This window comes from Lampetra planeri, chromosome 43, assembly GCF_965212315.1.
Source record: "Lampetra planeri chromosome 43, kcLamPlan1.2.h2, whole genome shotgun sequence".
In the NCBI taxonomy this organism is placed as follows: domain Eukaryota; kingdom Metazoa; phylum Chordata; class Hyperoartia; order Petromyzontiformes; family Petromyzontidae; genus Lampetra; species Lampetra planeri.
Window position 1 is genome coordinate 6,967,031 of NC_136149.1, and position 16,604 is coordinate 6,983,634.

General features: G+C 48.5%; 1 protein-coding gene across 1 annotated transcript; it reads right to left on the reverse strand.

The window, feature by feature from the left end:
• Nucleotides 1-23: 23 nt before the first annotated feature.
• ZNHIT1 (zinc finger HIT-type containing 1) lies at nt 24-8,250 on the reverse strand. The gene is made up of 5 exons (XM_078614220.1): nt 8,096-8,250; nt 4,747-4,920; nt 2,501-2,583; nt 2,151-2,320; nt 24-1,403 (listed from the first exon to the last, which is right to left on the reverse strand). Exons 1-5 carry the CDS (start codon nt 8,118-8,120, stop codon nt 1,382-1,384), a joined length of 474 nt encoding a protein of 157 aa, XP_078470346.1. The 5' UTR covers nt 8,121-8,250; the 3' UTR covers nt 24-1,381.
• Between the last annotated feature and the right edge of the window lie 8,354 nt (nt 8,251-16,604).

The following is a 16,604-nucleotide window of genomic DNA, read 5'->3' on the forward strand; positions in this document are numbered from 1 at the left end:
GCCAACACATTCCAGACGGGCGATATTTTTGAAAGTTTAATTTTTTCAACTACAGAAAAGGAATTGCAGGAGTTTCCATTTAAAAGAAACAAAAAAACATATTGGTCAGTGTTTAGGAGAAATGCCTAAATTCGAAAAAGAATGGACAAAGGCTTCGCTATATGTAAGCAAAACCACGGGTAAGGCACAGAGTATACATATTTATACCAAGCGCAAAGCAGCTTTATATATGCATCCCTGAAACGAACAGCAGCTGGAAGATTGATAAAACTCAAAGAGTTTCATTGCTCAACATCACATTTCAGCTCCATCTCCTCACAGACCAATGACGTGACCATAATGCAACAGTACAGCTGAAGGCGACAACCACAGTACGCGCTGCCCTCCGTGTAGCAAGATTTCAAGTTTAACGCAGGATTACAAAAACCTACATGGATAAGCTCACATAACGGCCGGCCAGGCACACGGACGAAGCGTTTTGTGTTGTCGTGGCATCGCTGTGGGGACTTGAGCGGGGGATTGGGAGCTCACAGTGCTGCTCAGCACGCACTCAAGGAGGGAGAGAGCGTGAACACCCAACCCCACACGGGCATTTTCAATCGCACCGCCCGTCGTAAGCTCACGGTGCATAGAGTGCGGCGCCACAATCCGGCCTAAAGGCACGAATGACTCCGCAGGCACAAACAAAACCCTGCGGTGAAGGATGGCATGGAGGAGGCCAACCGAAGTCCTCCCCACACCACGCAGGCTTGCCGAGGGCAGCCTTTGCATGCCGCGTCTCGCTCAGTGAATGCGTGCGCCGCACACTCGGAGAACTGGCGAAGTGAACAACTATGGGGATGTGCAGACCACTTCAAGTATCGGGCGATAACGTACGGCGCGGGATCGCTGCGGCCACGGCCGCTTAGCAAACATCAGCGCTGTGCCGTCAGCCAATGCAAGCAGCTATGGACACCGCATCCTACGAGACGTAGGCTCCTCTCGACGGTTACATTCTACAGTATCGTCATGCTGTGTGTTGCGCATCGGCTACAGGTGCTGTATATTTGGTACGAGCGAAATGCAGAGAAGCGCTTCTCAGGAAACACCGTGGGGCCCAGGCGTGCATGCCGAGGGGCTCGCGGTGCCCCTCTCGGGACGGGAGCCCTTCCATTAATCCCTGGCCCCCCTTTACTTCAGTCACCCGTGGTGCAGAACTGACCGGGTGACGGTGGGTAAGAGGACGCGCACCCGTAGCCAACACTGGGATTGTTATCAGCACAGGGGAAGGGGATTGTGTGGAGGGGCTCGTGAGGGGGGGGTAGAGCGTCCACGTCACGCATCTGCAGCGGCCGTCATACGGGCCTGCAGTGGCCACTCTCCGTGTTGGTGGCTGCCATCTTTAGACCGTCCACTTCAGGCACCTGCGTGGGCAAAGAATGGCCGTGGGGTCAACATGCGGCTCCACACCGAGGACAAATATCTACCCTGAACAGCCACCTCCTGATTTCAGGAATTTGATTCTCCAGGAATGACAATATTCCAATGCTTTCAATTAATCCAAAAGCCATTAAAGACAAAAAAAATATGCCAAGTTGTACAAACAGCAGATAATAATACTGAGGTACAGAAAGTGCCAAAGAATGTCACATTATTTTTTATAAAAAATGTTTCGTCTTTTTTGCAGTTTGAATTCCATTTGAACTGTCATGATACAACGTATCCATTAAGATCTCTGGCAGAGCAGTGCATCAGCCCCATGTTAGATAATGACATAAGCAAGATAATATTGCAGAACTACTTCTGGTATCCATTTAAACGACCTCCCATCCAGACCAGGGACATTGCTTTTTTTCAAGTGTCCTGTACAACAAATGTTTCGTCACATGGCAATCTAATACATGTTTTTAAATATCAGGGCTGCAATTTTTGCCAATTCAATGAAAAACCAAATTGAATGTTTTTTTTTTATAATCATCGGTAATCGGGCTAAGATCTCAACTCACTACACTTGAGGACCCAGTTTAATCATTGGCGGGTGAATTCTGAATTCGAACTCGGGGTCTCAGCGGCACCAGCTCAGCGCTGCGACCACCGAGCCCGCCCGGCAAACCACACAAGCACCGTATTCGCGATCGTGTTCACTTCTGACGGCAGCACAGGGCAGTCACCTGGTGTCACGGTGGGTGCCAAGGCACTTGATGCAGCAATAGCGAGCGCCGCACGTCACACACGTGTACGGCGACGGGAACCCGCACACCACGCAGAAGTGGCGCTGAGGCAGCTTCGACGCTGGCACGCACGATGTCAGGTAGTTGGGCTCTGTGCTCACGCTCAAGTTCTGAGAAAGGGCGAGGGGCGGGGGGGGGAAGAGAGTCACGCGCGTCACCCCCTGGAGGTTTTGGGGGGGTTCGACGTGCGAGCGCTGATGAAAAATGGCGAACAAAGATGTTGCAGCTGATCAGGAGAGCACTTTCCGCCATACTGGGGGGCTGGAGAGGGGGCGGACGTGCGAGCTCACCTCTTCCTCCAGCAGCGTCTGGAAGGTTTTGCGGAAGCGCTGTTTGAAGTGCTCCCCTCTGGTCTTCTTTTTCTTCTTGTTGGCTGCAGCAGATGGAAGGTGTCTACATCGTGGCGCCGAGGTCACACGGTATGTTCTGCTCATGGATTAACATTTTATAGAATTCCGATTTGTGTGGGAATTGCATCGGTTAAAAAAATCCACCTTAAAAAGCATCAACGTCCACACTTGTCATTCAAAAGTAGTGTTTTGAAAACCGACATTTCCGGACACTAAACAAGACTGTGTAGTAGCCACACTCGACTAAGCAGACCGCATGTGGCCCTGCTTTTAAAATAACAAGTCGGAGCACAACATTACATGCCACATTTACCTTACAATGCATGGCTTACTCAGTGTCTGCAACATTCCTCATAAATAAACCAGTTTTTACAAGTGTTGAACTTAAGATGCCTATGGTTTTTATAGACGCACATGTTTCCTTCAATATTTATGCATTTTTGAGAGCACAATGCACGCAATAATTAATCTCGTGAGATGCACGTTTATTTGCGTGTGCGCTCAAGTCACTTCACATCTTTATTTACATCTCTACGGACAGTGTTGCCAAATTGGTGGCGGCGCATTGCTAGCTTTAGAATAGAATTCAGGCTTTTCATCTCATTATACACGAGTCATCACGTTACATGTGACGATGTTAAAGCACCACAAGAATAAAAAATCTCAAACCCAGTGCTCGTCATAACACATTAGGGGCCGGTGAATGTTATGTGTGTTCTTCACTTCCTCGTGTAGACTACAGCTCCCGGTCTTCTTGTCACAAAGCAAAACAAGACCCCCTGTGTAGGCACAGCGAGCACCATATAAGGCTCGCACTGTGGTGTGACAATAGCCATGTTCCTTCCTTGTCGCTTCCAAAGTGCTGGTCTTTACACAGCATTGCAGGTGAGTGGACCTGGGCTGAGCCTCCCTAACACCAATGGCAGCTATGGCAAGCAAAGCAAATGTATTACCCATTACGAGTAACCCTCCAGCTATTATCACGATTTCATTTGTTTTCATTTATCTGACAGTGTTTGTGTGTGTTACCTATTATATGCATGCCATATGAAGCGTGCTATTACATTCAGTTAAAACTACATGGCCTAAAGCACGTAAAACAAATTCGACACATTTTTTTGGTGATGCTGCTGCTGCTGCTGTGCACAAGCACAATTAACAAACAAAAAACTCAACACATTCGTCGCAAAAAATGTGGCCTTCAAATGAAAAAGGTATATAATAGGTGACGTTTTGGGAAATGGCCCTACTTCATCGCACATAAAGAGGCCAGAGACACAGCGTGCGTAAAGGTTGGAGATGGCACTTTATGCTGTGGGACCTGATAAGAATAACAATAACAAAAAATGTTTACCGATGAACAGTTTAAAATTGGCATATGAAGTTAACTATGAGTAGCGATTGAATGAAAAAAAGTATGGATCAACGATTACTCTTTTCGAAAGAGCTTTGAGCCTAGGTAGCAGCAGCCCTGATAGCCCTCTCCTAATGCCGGGTCAGGCCTTACAGGAGGCCCATCACAAATTCTGATACCGTTTGTCATCGACACTACCCAAGTAATGAATAAAACCCATGTTGCAGTGAATCAATCAGCTATTGAGTGTGCAGACCCACGGACCAAAGGATGCTAGGCACCGGGATATGAAGAGGAAGGAAAATTGGACGGGGGGGGGGGGCCTCATTTAATTCCTTGCACCATGACGCATGCCAACCGTGCCAGGATACTTCCAAGGTTACCGTGTGTGTGTGTGGTAATAATGATGATTTTTTTAATATGGCGCCCATTATTCTGGATCGTCTCAGAGCACGTAAGCGACATATAGGAAATTTCATCTCAAACTTTTAGCGGGCACCCCCAGTGGCAGCTGTCCCTGTGTGGTACAAGGCGCCTCAGCACCTGAGCTGCAAGTCGGCATTAGTCTGCCAGTAGGGAGCGATGATTGCTACGTGTAATCCCAAGTGAGTAGTTTGCAGGTAATTTTTTTATTTTGATCATTTGGACCATGATTGCAGGAACGCGTTTCGAATTGCATTAGGAGGATCCTTAACATCGACGGTGAAGTAGTTTGCGCATAGTATTTTACGATGAATTACAACTGCAGTATGAACCACGAAGCTTGTCACCGCTCACAGTGTGCGAGCGTGTGTGTGTGCCGAGGTCAGCGAGGTCGCTGCTGCTGCTGTACTTGTTGGCGTGTCATCGCTGAACTGTGGCAGGCGTTTGGTGCTCACAGCCGGCAGGCTCGCCTGCGGATCCTCTTGGAAGTTATCCTTCTCCAACGCCTCCAGCTGCCGGTTGATGCGCCGTTGCCGCGTCGCCTGGTCCAGTACCCGCCGCTGGTTGGCCTCCTGCTGTCGCCCTGCAGTGCCCACACGCATGGGAGGGGTCAGTCGCCAAGGCAGCCCAGCGCAAACCCTGACAACCAGAAGACAGTCCTGTATTGAAAGGTAGTCATTCATCCCATCAATTGCCTGCCCTCGTCACTGCTGACACACCGGCCAGGTGTCTTGGTAGAGGTACTCACTCTTTCCACCACCGTGCGCCACCTGCCGATAAGACTGAGCAGTCTCCGATTTATACTGCTGGGTGGACGGAGGGGGGGGGAATTGATAAACTTGCACCATTATTTCAACTGCTGCACAGGGAGATCGAATTTCAAGTTCAGTGTGCAAACCATTACACCATGGCAACGTCCCCTAGTTACTATAATCGAGGATTAATGCGAGCCGGTTCAATTTACCAAAACATATTTCCACGCTTGGCACACCACATCCAGGATACCTCTCGTGATGGTTACTTGTCATGCCTACTCCAGGCGACCGGCGAAATTAAGTTCTGCACATTAGCCATTGTCACACATGAGAGTCTGTTAGAGTTTATGGCCAGCAAAGTTATAAAAAAAAAATGAATACATTTGTCAAAAAGATGGAATCTAGTAAACTTTGACATGGAGGAGCCCAAATGGTGAAGGGACGAGATTGACTTGATTCTCACGGACAAACCCTGGATTCCGGGAGGTCTGTCGCAACTCCGATTAGCACAGATGGCTACGTATGGTGCGAAAGAAGTTCAACATACACACACACAAATTCCAGAGACGGTTCTCACCTCAACACAATCACCACGGGAAGTGATCACAGACTTGCGCGTGAAAAGTTGCATTTCAATGTAGCCCAAGAGGGACAAAACGCTAATTGTTGGGTAAAATGAAAGCAGACATCTAGGTCTCATTACCCATACCACAGTGCAATTAACACAAGTCAGGGTGGCTAGCACAGTTGTAACAATCGCGCCTCACACAGCAAGATGCCCTTGGGTTTGATTCCCCACAGAGTTTGTATGTTTCTCCTGTTCGTGCGTGGATTTCCTCCAGGATCTCCGGCTTACCTCCCACAGCGAACAAAAACCCTAAACTGGGATTGACCAAACATTCGAATTCTGAAAAATGGTATCATACGCAGCAGCAGCAGCAACATCGTACCCCGGCCTTCGACACATTTTTACGGGACCTTCATGAAAAAATAGTCTTGAGACTCCGTGAAGATTTGCTGAGGAAGCAAGCGAAATAACCTCACTTCTAAATGCTGCACCATGTAATAATACTCGAGGTCTGCTTTTGCAAGGAGCATGACAGTCCCAATGAGAAGCTAAGACTATAAAGGGGCCATCCATTGAGTAGGCACCCAACAATCTGTCAAAACTTGATACCTCCACCCCTCCCTGTACGTACGCGGACTTTTTACCCCCCTCCATCTGCGTGCGTACGTACGCCTGACGCACCCCCCCCCCCCCGCACGAATCCTATAGAATGGCCTATATTTCATCCACGCATACACGATCAAAGATGAATAATATTAACGTGTTTAGGCAAACAGATAGGCCACCGCCGGCTGCATTATTATTATCGAGGCTTCACCCTCCCCCCCAGTTTCCTATTGTCAGCAGACCCCCCCCCCATACGCACGCGAACGCATTTGGGTTAACGACCCCCCCACTCCCCCCTCCATGCCTACGTACTAAATGGATGGCCCCAAATAGGCTTCGTTACATGATGCACACAAAACACAGTACAAACCCTCACCAAAGCCACATACACAGTCTACAAAAAATTAACCCGTAAAAACAAAGTTTTTCACTATAAATCCTTTATATGCGTGGCGGCTAGAGCCCTCTCGTCCTCTGGCTTGAGATGGCTGCCACCTATGGGTCAGATGATTGCCTGCCACCATTAAGCAATTGGTAATTACATATATTTTTTTTTTCCTAAAAAGTGTAAAATTTTGGAAATTCACGAAAGTAAATTGTCACGCACAACGAGTCTGTGTGCAAAATGTCAGCTCGATTGGATCACGGGAAGTGGGTTAAAAAACGACCGAAAGATTTGCACGGTCGTAAGCGCGCACGCAAGCAAGCAAGTTAACTTAATATAAAGGATTTAAAAAGACAAAGATCCCCCGTGTAGACTTAACAGACTGTTGGGGCAAGTGCTGTTTGCGAGCACCTATCGAGGCCGGCACGGCGCACGAAGGTGTCGGTGGCCAGCATCACGCCCGGCCGCCTTTGTCTCTGATTTGAGGCCGGGTCGACCTAGGGGGTGCCCAGGACCGGTTAAAATATGTCACCGGTGTTCGCCGTGAAAGGGAATCGAACCCCGCTCCTCATGCACAGATACAATACACACAGTAGGATACAGTACACCCACAGACTACAGTACACACAGTAAGATACAGTACACCCCCACGGATACAGTACACACAGTAAGATACAGTACACACAGTAAGATACAGTACACCCCCACAGATACAGTACACACAGTAAGATACAGTACACCCCCACAGATACAGTACACACAGTAAGATACAGTACACCCCCACAGATACAGTACACACAGTAAAATACAGTACATCCCCACAGATACAGTACACACAGTAAGATACAGTATACACAGTAAGACACAGTACACAGTAAGATACAGTACACCCCACAGACTACAGTACAGCAGCACAGTACACGTAGTGAATACCACACAGGCACAGTACACCCTCACACACAGTACACACACACAGTACACACACAGTACACCCTCACACACTGTATATCCTCACACAGTACACACACCCAGTACACACACAGTACATTCACACACAGCACACACACAGTACTCACACACAGTACACACACACACAGTACTCACACACACAGTACTCACACACAGTACACACACACAGTACACACACACAGTACACACACACGGTACACACACAGTACACACACACACAGTACACACAGTATACACACAGCACACACAACACACACACAGAGAAAGGCCCCCTCACGCACGCTACAGCCGCATGTTACTGTACTGGACTCCATTCATTGCGGCTCGTGCCGCGGGTCTGAGTGAAGCGGCGGGGGGAGAGTTCGGGGCACGAGGAGGAGTGAAACTGCGTGAGGGGTGAGCGGCGAGCGAGTGAGAGGAGAACGAGGGCGAGCGAGCGAGTTAGTGAGGACTGAGTGAGGACGGCTGCTCTCACCGGACTCGCGCCGCTTGTCCACCATGACGCCTCCTCTTCCCCCTCTCGAGGCCTCCTCCTCCTCGTCTCCCCCCTCGCCTCCACCGCCTCTAGGTGGCGCTGGCGGACAGCGGCGCCGATCAACGCAGTCGACAGGCCACGAAGTTGGTGAACCCCGCCCGGTGAACCTTGACCCAACCTGGGATGACCTTCGCTCGGGGTAATTACATCATCCGGAATGACTTTTGACCCCTAACCCTTGACCCACCTAAGGTGACCGTGACCCCAGCTGGGATAATCTCCTGGAACTCAACTTTCAACTACAGTAATTTCAGATTTGAAGCTTTCGTGACTGCAAGGATTCATACTCTTAGGTTTTTTCGGTAAAGTCACGTAGGTAAAAAATAACATTTAAATTAATAAAAGTAAAATAAAAATCACGACGTTTCGGAGGCAACACAAGCTTCCGTCTTCAGGTGGAACCGTCACAGCACGATTGCTGTATCCGAAGCGTCGTGATTTTTATTTTACTTTTATTAATTTTAATTTAATTTTTTACCTACGTGACTTTACCGAAAAAACCTAAGAGTATGAACTCTCAACCTCACGCCTTCGTCTGCTCTGACCGTGACTTGTCCCCGCTACGCCGACTCCAGCTCTTGGCTGACCTCATACCCACGCTGAGCACAACCCTCGGCCAAACCCACACGATGCCCTTGCCTGGTGATATGTATACACTTGCCGTGTTCACGGTGTATTCATTTGTTATGCTTATTGACCGAAGAAAGCTTCCCTTTTTCAGGATGTTCTTTTTCAAGTAGGGGGGTGGGGTGGGGGTGCATCTTACCGCGTGTGATTCCAGTTGAGTAATTTTCAGGTGATTTTCCAACATTGGGATGGTTGGCCAAAATACCATGGGGTGAAGCGGTGGCGCAGCGGAAAACATGCCACGCTCCGAGCCAGGCATTCTGTGCTCGATTCCAAGCCACGGATAACATCAGTGGCGAGTGATATTTGAACCAGCCCTGGGCCTCGCCACTTCACCAACCCCCATTGACTAGTGTGTCTCGCACAATGTCAGGAGGCCTTCATCCAGCAGTGGATTGTCAAGAGCTGCATATTGCAGTACTATCTACAGTGAAACCTTGGATTGCGAGTAACTTGGTCTGCGAGTGTTTTGCAAGACGAGCAATTTTTTTAAATTAATAATAATTTGATAAACGAGCGATGTCTTGCAATACGAGCAGTACGTACAGTATACGCTTTGTCTGCCGAGCGTCACGTGATCGCAACTGAGCCAATGGTTCTTCTCTCTCTTTCGCTGCGGGATTGTGGGTAATCATCTCCCATGCTCGGTCTCAGTCGGCGTGCCTCACTCGTATAGTCAACATCTGTGCGAGCGTATACTGTTTACTATAGTGTTGTGATCACGAGTGTGCGCGTAAAGCATTTTTTTATTTTGTGTCTAAGTGTAGTGACTGTTCTTTAGTAACTGTACTGCAAGTGAAAGTCGTCCGACACAATAACCCTCCTCCTCTCGTCTCCCACGATTACATTTAATTAATACATTTGATTACTTATATTAAATTTAAATAAAAATATTAAAGGTACAGCATTTTGTATTAATCATTGTATATGAATATTTTTGGGTTGTGGAACGAATCATCTGAGTTTCCATTATTTCTTATGGGGTAATTCGCTTTGATATACGAGTGATTTGGATTACGAGCACGTTTCCGGAACGAATTATGCTCGCAATCCAAGGTTTCACTGTATTTAGTTATTTTCATTCAAATCACCGGATGATGTACACTGCTGGCAGGGTTGGGGGGTATTGTCAATCCGTGCGGCCACGTGGTCACTGCGGCTTTGGAATGTTTCCCTACTCCAGAGGTCAGTCTTGCACAGAGTATTGCAAAGCAGAGCGCTCCGTGACCACGTGCTGGGCAGAGCCGAACGAGAGCTAAAGCCGGCTCAGACTGGAACTTTGTGAGTCTGCGAGTCTGGCTGAGGTTAATGGCCTGCATGCCCATGGCCACTTTGATTGAAGTATGTGTTTGGACAGCCGAGCCCTCGGGAGACAATTGCTTGCATGTTTTTTTGCTGCACGGATCAACGAAAGTATAATTCGATATAACTTTCCCAATGTGTGACTTAAACTGCACATGACAACTTGAGAAAAAAAAAACACACACACACAGAAGGGCCCAATTACATTTCCCCATGTCCAGAAGCTCAGCAGGGACATTTCAGCTTTGATTAATCCAAACTACGGTATTATGCGAAGCAACAAACAGTGACCGCAATATGCTTTATACGCATAGGCATGAGGGGTGGAGAGTTGGGGGCGCAAGATATAATCACCTGTGGGGCTATCTGTACACAACCCAGAGACACATGGCCAGTTGTCTGTTTGGCACCACAAACGGCCACCTGGCGAAACGGTGGCAGCTGCACGTGAGGACTCTAATCGGGGTTGTAAAGAGCGCGTTATTTTCAGCCGCGAGGGATGAAAGCATTTAAATTTCAGATTAAATCATTTGAATCTCAGCAACATTAAACCTCGTCTGCATGAAACAACATTTGTTTTATCTGCACACATTGCTTGGCAATATTTTACAACCCATAAACATATATATGGCCTACAAAGTGTAATTACAGCGCATGTGATGTTGCAGCCAGTGCGGGAAGAGCCGTGGGGGGCATTGAGCCGCGTAGCTGCTGAGTGTGTGTGTGCTGGTGGAGCCCCATTAATTCCTTGCACCGGAGGCCATGCCAATCACGCTACTACTCCACAAGGTAGCCAAAAAGTAGCTGCGTGGCTATCTTGTGGAGGGACAGATATATGGAGAGGCATTGAATGCTTATTTACTTTGTTTAGAATATTCCTCCACAACCACGATTGTGATGAAACATTTTTGCTAGGGTTACGGTCAGTGAAAGCGATAGTACTGGTGTTAGTTCGTCAGTTTAAGGATTAGTTGGTTAAAGTTAGGGTGAAAACAGTGCTTGGGTGGCTAGGCGGTTCAGATTGAAGTTAATACTGGTGCTCGTTTGATCGGTGATAGGAGTTATAACAGTTGCGGTTTTTGGACAGCTGACCCCTTGGGAGGCAATTTCTAGTATCTGCATAGTAAGTTTGTTCGAGTTGTCACCAATGCTTGGTCAACTTGCGTGCTCTGGCACCGGATTGCGACCTAACGGTCTTTCCAGCTACAGTTCTTATCCAATGTCTGTTTCTTGTTCTCACATCGAGCTAGCACGACCCAGTGCATTGATACCTTCAACATTTAACTTGCTGAGTCACTCAGGCTAAGGCACCGTAGCTCGCAAGACAGCAGCAGCCACTCAAATTCTGGGATAGGCTGCTTTGACTTGTTTAGTTTCTGCCGTGCACCAGCGGATATAAACATAGTTACGCAGACAATATGTCCCTCCACATTAAACAAATATAAAAGCATTCTTTACACAACCCATTGGCGCCACGGACTTCAGCAGCATTGATTGAAGTACAAACAAACGTTGGTCCAGCAGATGGTATCACATCGTAACACGCGGACGGCAGAGCTACAACGCCACCACTACCACCCCACGGCGAGCCAGCGGTCAGGCGATGACCTGTGGATGGAGATATAATGATGCACGGGAGGGCCGTGGAATGTCTAGACGTTCCCCGTAAAATATATTTTTTCTGTGACCAGACGCGCACGCCACCGATGTTGGGACGCCGGGGTTGACGGAGGTGTCTGGCAGCCGGCGGTGGCACGAGGCCGACCTCGCCGCATCCCCACGGAAGGCTCGTTCTTTAACCCGTACCCTTTTAGAGTGGAGGCAACTAGAAACACAAACTGACATGGCCACGGACAGGAGGTGGTGCAGCACGCTCGCCAATCAAACGCGAGCCCTCGTCCTAATACTGCCCAACGAGCCAACCAGCCACTGATACTGGGCGTAACCTATCAGCGACAAGTACTAGCCATGCCAACCAGCCCCTAGTGCTATCCCTACCCCTACCTCGAATGAACTAGCCAACCAGTCGCTCGTACTAGCCCTAACACGAACCTACCAGCCACCAGCACGAGCCGTACCCTTAATGGGCATGTCTGCCAGTAGGAAGCGATGATTAGTATGTGCAATCCCAATTGAGTAATTTGCAGGTGATTTTCGAATGTGGATGCCGGCACATGAAGGTCTACTCTTGTGAATGACGTTAGGGGAACTTTAACGTCAGCTGTGAAGCAGACAGTGAGTATTATCGCGACCGTTAATATCACAGCAGGAATAATAAGGGTGGCTTCTGGAATCGAACCGTGAACCTCTGAATGTGTTCTTGTGTTCCACTGCCCACGCGGTCCCTTACGTTTTGACAGTGACATACCGGAGGAAGGGCAAGGGCAGCGACTTATCCCGAAAACCTGGCAAATGCGACTGGCATGTCCAGTCCGTAAGAAAATGCAACACAAGGGATAAAGAATAAAAAAAAAATTGCCTCCCTACAAAACGTAAATTAAAAAAGGAGAAAAATCACGAAAAGCATTCTGCTGTCTCAAGTCGGCAATTTGTGGAGCCGAGATTTAAAATCCTCACTGCAGCCTTTGTGAGGCTGACACGTAAATTGAATGGGCTAATGGAAAGCCCAGTGCATGGTTGCTTTAACAAGATGCTTCAGTTTTCCGATTATGCCAATTTATCTGAAAGGTCATGCATTGCCTGTCAAGTCCATGAAAGGGCTTTGACTGCAGTTGTGCGGTGGGGGCCTGATGCAGCGTGATGTGTTTCCCCCAGAAAAGTACATCCCATTGGCAAACGATGAATGGGAAATGCATTTTCAGCTGCCAGTGTTCATCTAAAGCTTCCAATCTGGGGTGGTCTCAGATAAGCGAATCGTCGAGACAGGGACAGGGGTTTTATACCTACGCATATCTTGCGCAGTCACGTCCAGTCCGGTACACCTGGAGAGCCACGCGCGCATACGAAACCCTTACACGCGCGGCCACCCCTAGCCTGAACTGTTGGACTAAACGCCGTTATCGAGCACCTGTGAAGCGCGCACACAGCAAGAGGAGATCGTGGGGATAGCACCGTCCGTCACCCACCTTTGTCTCCCCAATGCTTATGACGTTGATCTGAGTTGATTTCGAGTGCCACGAGTGCGCATGGCGAGACATTGAACATTGGTCAATGATATGTTGCATGTTGTTACTGAGCGTCATACCATCCTTCATACACACGCACAAAGAGTATCCTTATGCCTTCTAGATTTGAAGCTTTCGTGACTGTAAGGATTCATATTCTTAGGTTTTTTCGGTAAAGTCACGTAGGTAAAAAATTAAAATTAATAAAAGTAAAGTAAAAATAAAATAAAAATCACGACGTTTTTACTTTTATAAAATAATTTTTTTTACCTACGTGACTTTACCGAAAAAAACCTAAGAATATGTATCCTTATGCCCTCAACAGACTGTTGGGGCGAGTGCTGTTCGTGAGCATCTATGAAGGCCGGCACGGCGCACGAGAGGCGTGAATGGCCAGCACGACACCTGGCCGCCTTTGTCTCCCTCGTAACAATGTTTACACATCACACTAGATACGCATTTGAGGTTGAATCGACCTAGGGGAGGCCCAGGACCGGTTCAAATATTTATCACTGATGTTGGCCACGGGCAGGAATCGAACTCAGACGTCTGGGTTCACAGCATAGAACGCCAACCGCTGCGCCACCGCTCCACGTGCTCACAAAATGCACGCACACTCGCATGCGTGTCGTCCGTACGAGTCCAGGCATGAACGCAAGTGACTTCACCTGCACGAGGGTGAAGATAAAAGGATTTATGTCGTAATGTGCCTTTATAATTTTTTCATCTTGTCAGCCTCCACTGGTACAATACACATCTTTTAAAATTGCCCGTGACGTTTTGTCAGCCCAGCCTGTGTGCCTGCTCCACTCGTGTTATAGTTAAAAGCCTCGTATTTCTCTGTCGCATTCCGGCTGATGGCTTTGAAGGCAATGCTAAAAATAATGGCTTCCAGTTTTAACACTGTGCTATGTGGACGATCCCACAACTGCCCTCTGCGTACACCATCCAAAAATTACAGAAAAGAAAATTAAGTTATTTTTAGATAATATTTCACCTTTAAATTATCCTTAGTTTTACAGTTTCACTTTGAATCCAGACAGAAAACTGCAGAAAAGTGTCCCCCTATGTTAGACGCATGGTTAGGGTCTCTCACAATCCGCGATGATAAAAACCTACCCGGCTACGTCCTTGTATGTTCGCTCCATTGGCGCTCACCCAGTCCGCTAGATCTCCCTTCTCTGATGGCTTTGAACGAGACAGAGAACCGACGCCTCTACAACTCTCCCTCACAGTTCCCCAACTCCTGCATTCAGGTTAAATCGCTGAATTAATGAAGAGAGGCTGATTCCTGGACAGATACGCCGTTATTCTTGCGTGGCATTTATGCAGCCCCGAAAATGGTTAACCTCCAGTCCGTGCTCTCGAGATACTCCTGTAAATTAGCATGATGTATAATTCCGCATAATTATACTTCTTCTCGCCATACGAATCTCGCACCTGCGCATTTCAAAATGAATTGTGATGTCTCCGGCTTTTAAAGTACAATCGTATTGAGCGGGAACGATTACAATCTTTCCGGTACTGTCAATATTATCAAAATTGTATAATAATGGAAAAAAATACATTCGCCGATTCGTTTTTGCAAGGAATGTATTTTTGTCAGTGACGAGCGTCTCTTTGGATGATGAAAGGAGACCCGTGGGATCAGATGCATTCACAAGTGGATGGGACAGGTGGTCAAACCGTGGCGGATGAGGAAGGGCAGTTCTTGGATGTTATTCCCCGCACAGAGCGCTCCTTTGTACTCCTTGACGGGCCCTGTCCTCCTCCACGTTTTAAAACGATTGAAGATGGGCACCGGAGACCGAGGCGATGTTTGAGCCGCGGGCCAGGCGGGTGTGGCACCGCTCCACGTGGTCACTCACAACCTGGGCGCCCCAACTAGCCCCGACCCTGAACGCCAGACGCTCACCTCTGCGATGCATTTGCATGCCTGGGAAAGAGTCGAGCGTGGCGGTGCCGATGGTATGCCCGCTGGCAGGGTTTTGTAAGGTCAGTCTCCGCAGAATTGCAAATTCATCCACGATGATTCCTCGTGGGGGGAAGCCAACGTCCTGCCCTCACTGTCATAAAATATTTGTGAATTCGTAACTCCTCTCGGGGGGCAGCCTACAGCCTCGCATCTGCCAATTTGGGTAAAAAAAGAATAACTCCCGACGGAGTTTGCGACGACGCGAGTCGGGACTGCGTGTTACGGAATCCTCAAGCTCTGTGAGAAATCCGCGCCGAGCGGCACGAAGCCGGACGGGTTCCGGGTACCGCCTGCGGCTCGTGTGTCGAGCGTCTCGCGGCACCAGCAGCTCGTACCCGCCGACGAAAATAAATCTCAATCCTTGATTGACAACCGGGGCCGAGTCGCGTGCGACGCGTGTTGCACGGGGGGGGGGGGGGTCCAGTTCTATGGCAATACTTAGCGCGAGTGGCAGCCAATATCGACGCCAATGCAACTGAGACGGAGTGCTGTTTCACGTCAGTTCTCTCATTGGGAAAACTAAGATCTATAAATAAAACAATATTCATGTGGCGTGAATGCAGTGCAATTATCCCGCCTGGTGGGTTTCCATTGAAGTGACAAATCTCAACGAATAAAATATTCAGTGTCAGCATCGCTTAAATGTGTTTATTTAGAAAAAGGCAGCGTTTGTTTAGCTATGTGACTTTGCTGATGTGAAACAATGAGCGGGTATATGCTGTGCATATGTAGTAACACCGAATTAGGTGCACACACACGCAGCTTGGAGGCAACACTATTTATTAACGGTAAGTAATATAACACTGTACATGAGGTGGTGACCACCTTCCTCAACTCACTAACACTCTGGAACGCGACACAGACTGGACCAGGCAGGCAACGGCCTGCCTGGCCCAGGACGACGACTCGGGACTTGACGACCGATGATGTCTTCACTTCGGAGTACAGTACAACAGCCTCGCTCTGCGCCCACACCACGCTTATATCTGGTTTGGCGTGGCTGGCTCCGCCCCGGCGTGGCTGGCTCTCTTCAGGCCACGCCTCCCTTTCCAGGACACGCCTCACTTCCCCCACCTCTGGGAAGGTCCGGATCCCTCCACCACGTGACCCCCCAGGCACCCCCTTGGTGCCCCCAGCCTTCGTACAGGCCGACACAGTAGTGACCATTCTATGTCACTACATCACCCCCCCCTGTATAAACACACAGCCATCCCCGGCTGTAACACAACTGTGAAAAATCGAAAAGGTGTGCCTCCGAACCAGCAACATCAATAAATGACCGGCAACCGGTAAGAAATACAATCACGTAATATATACAGAATCGACGAGGGTAAAAGGGAACCGTATAGAAAACGGGGAATAAACAACAAATATACATGAAAACTGGCTAACCCACTTACGCTCCAGCACAGCCCCCCCC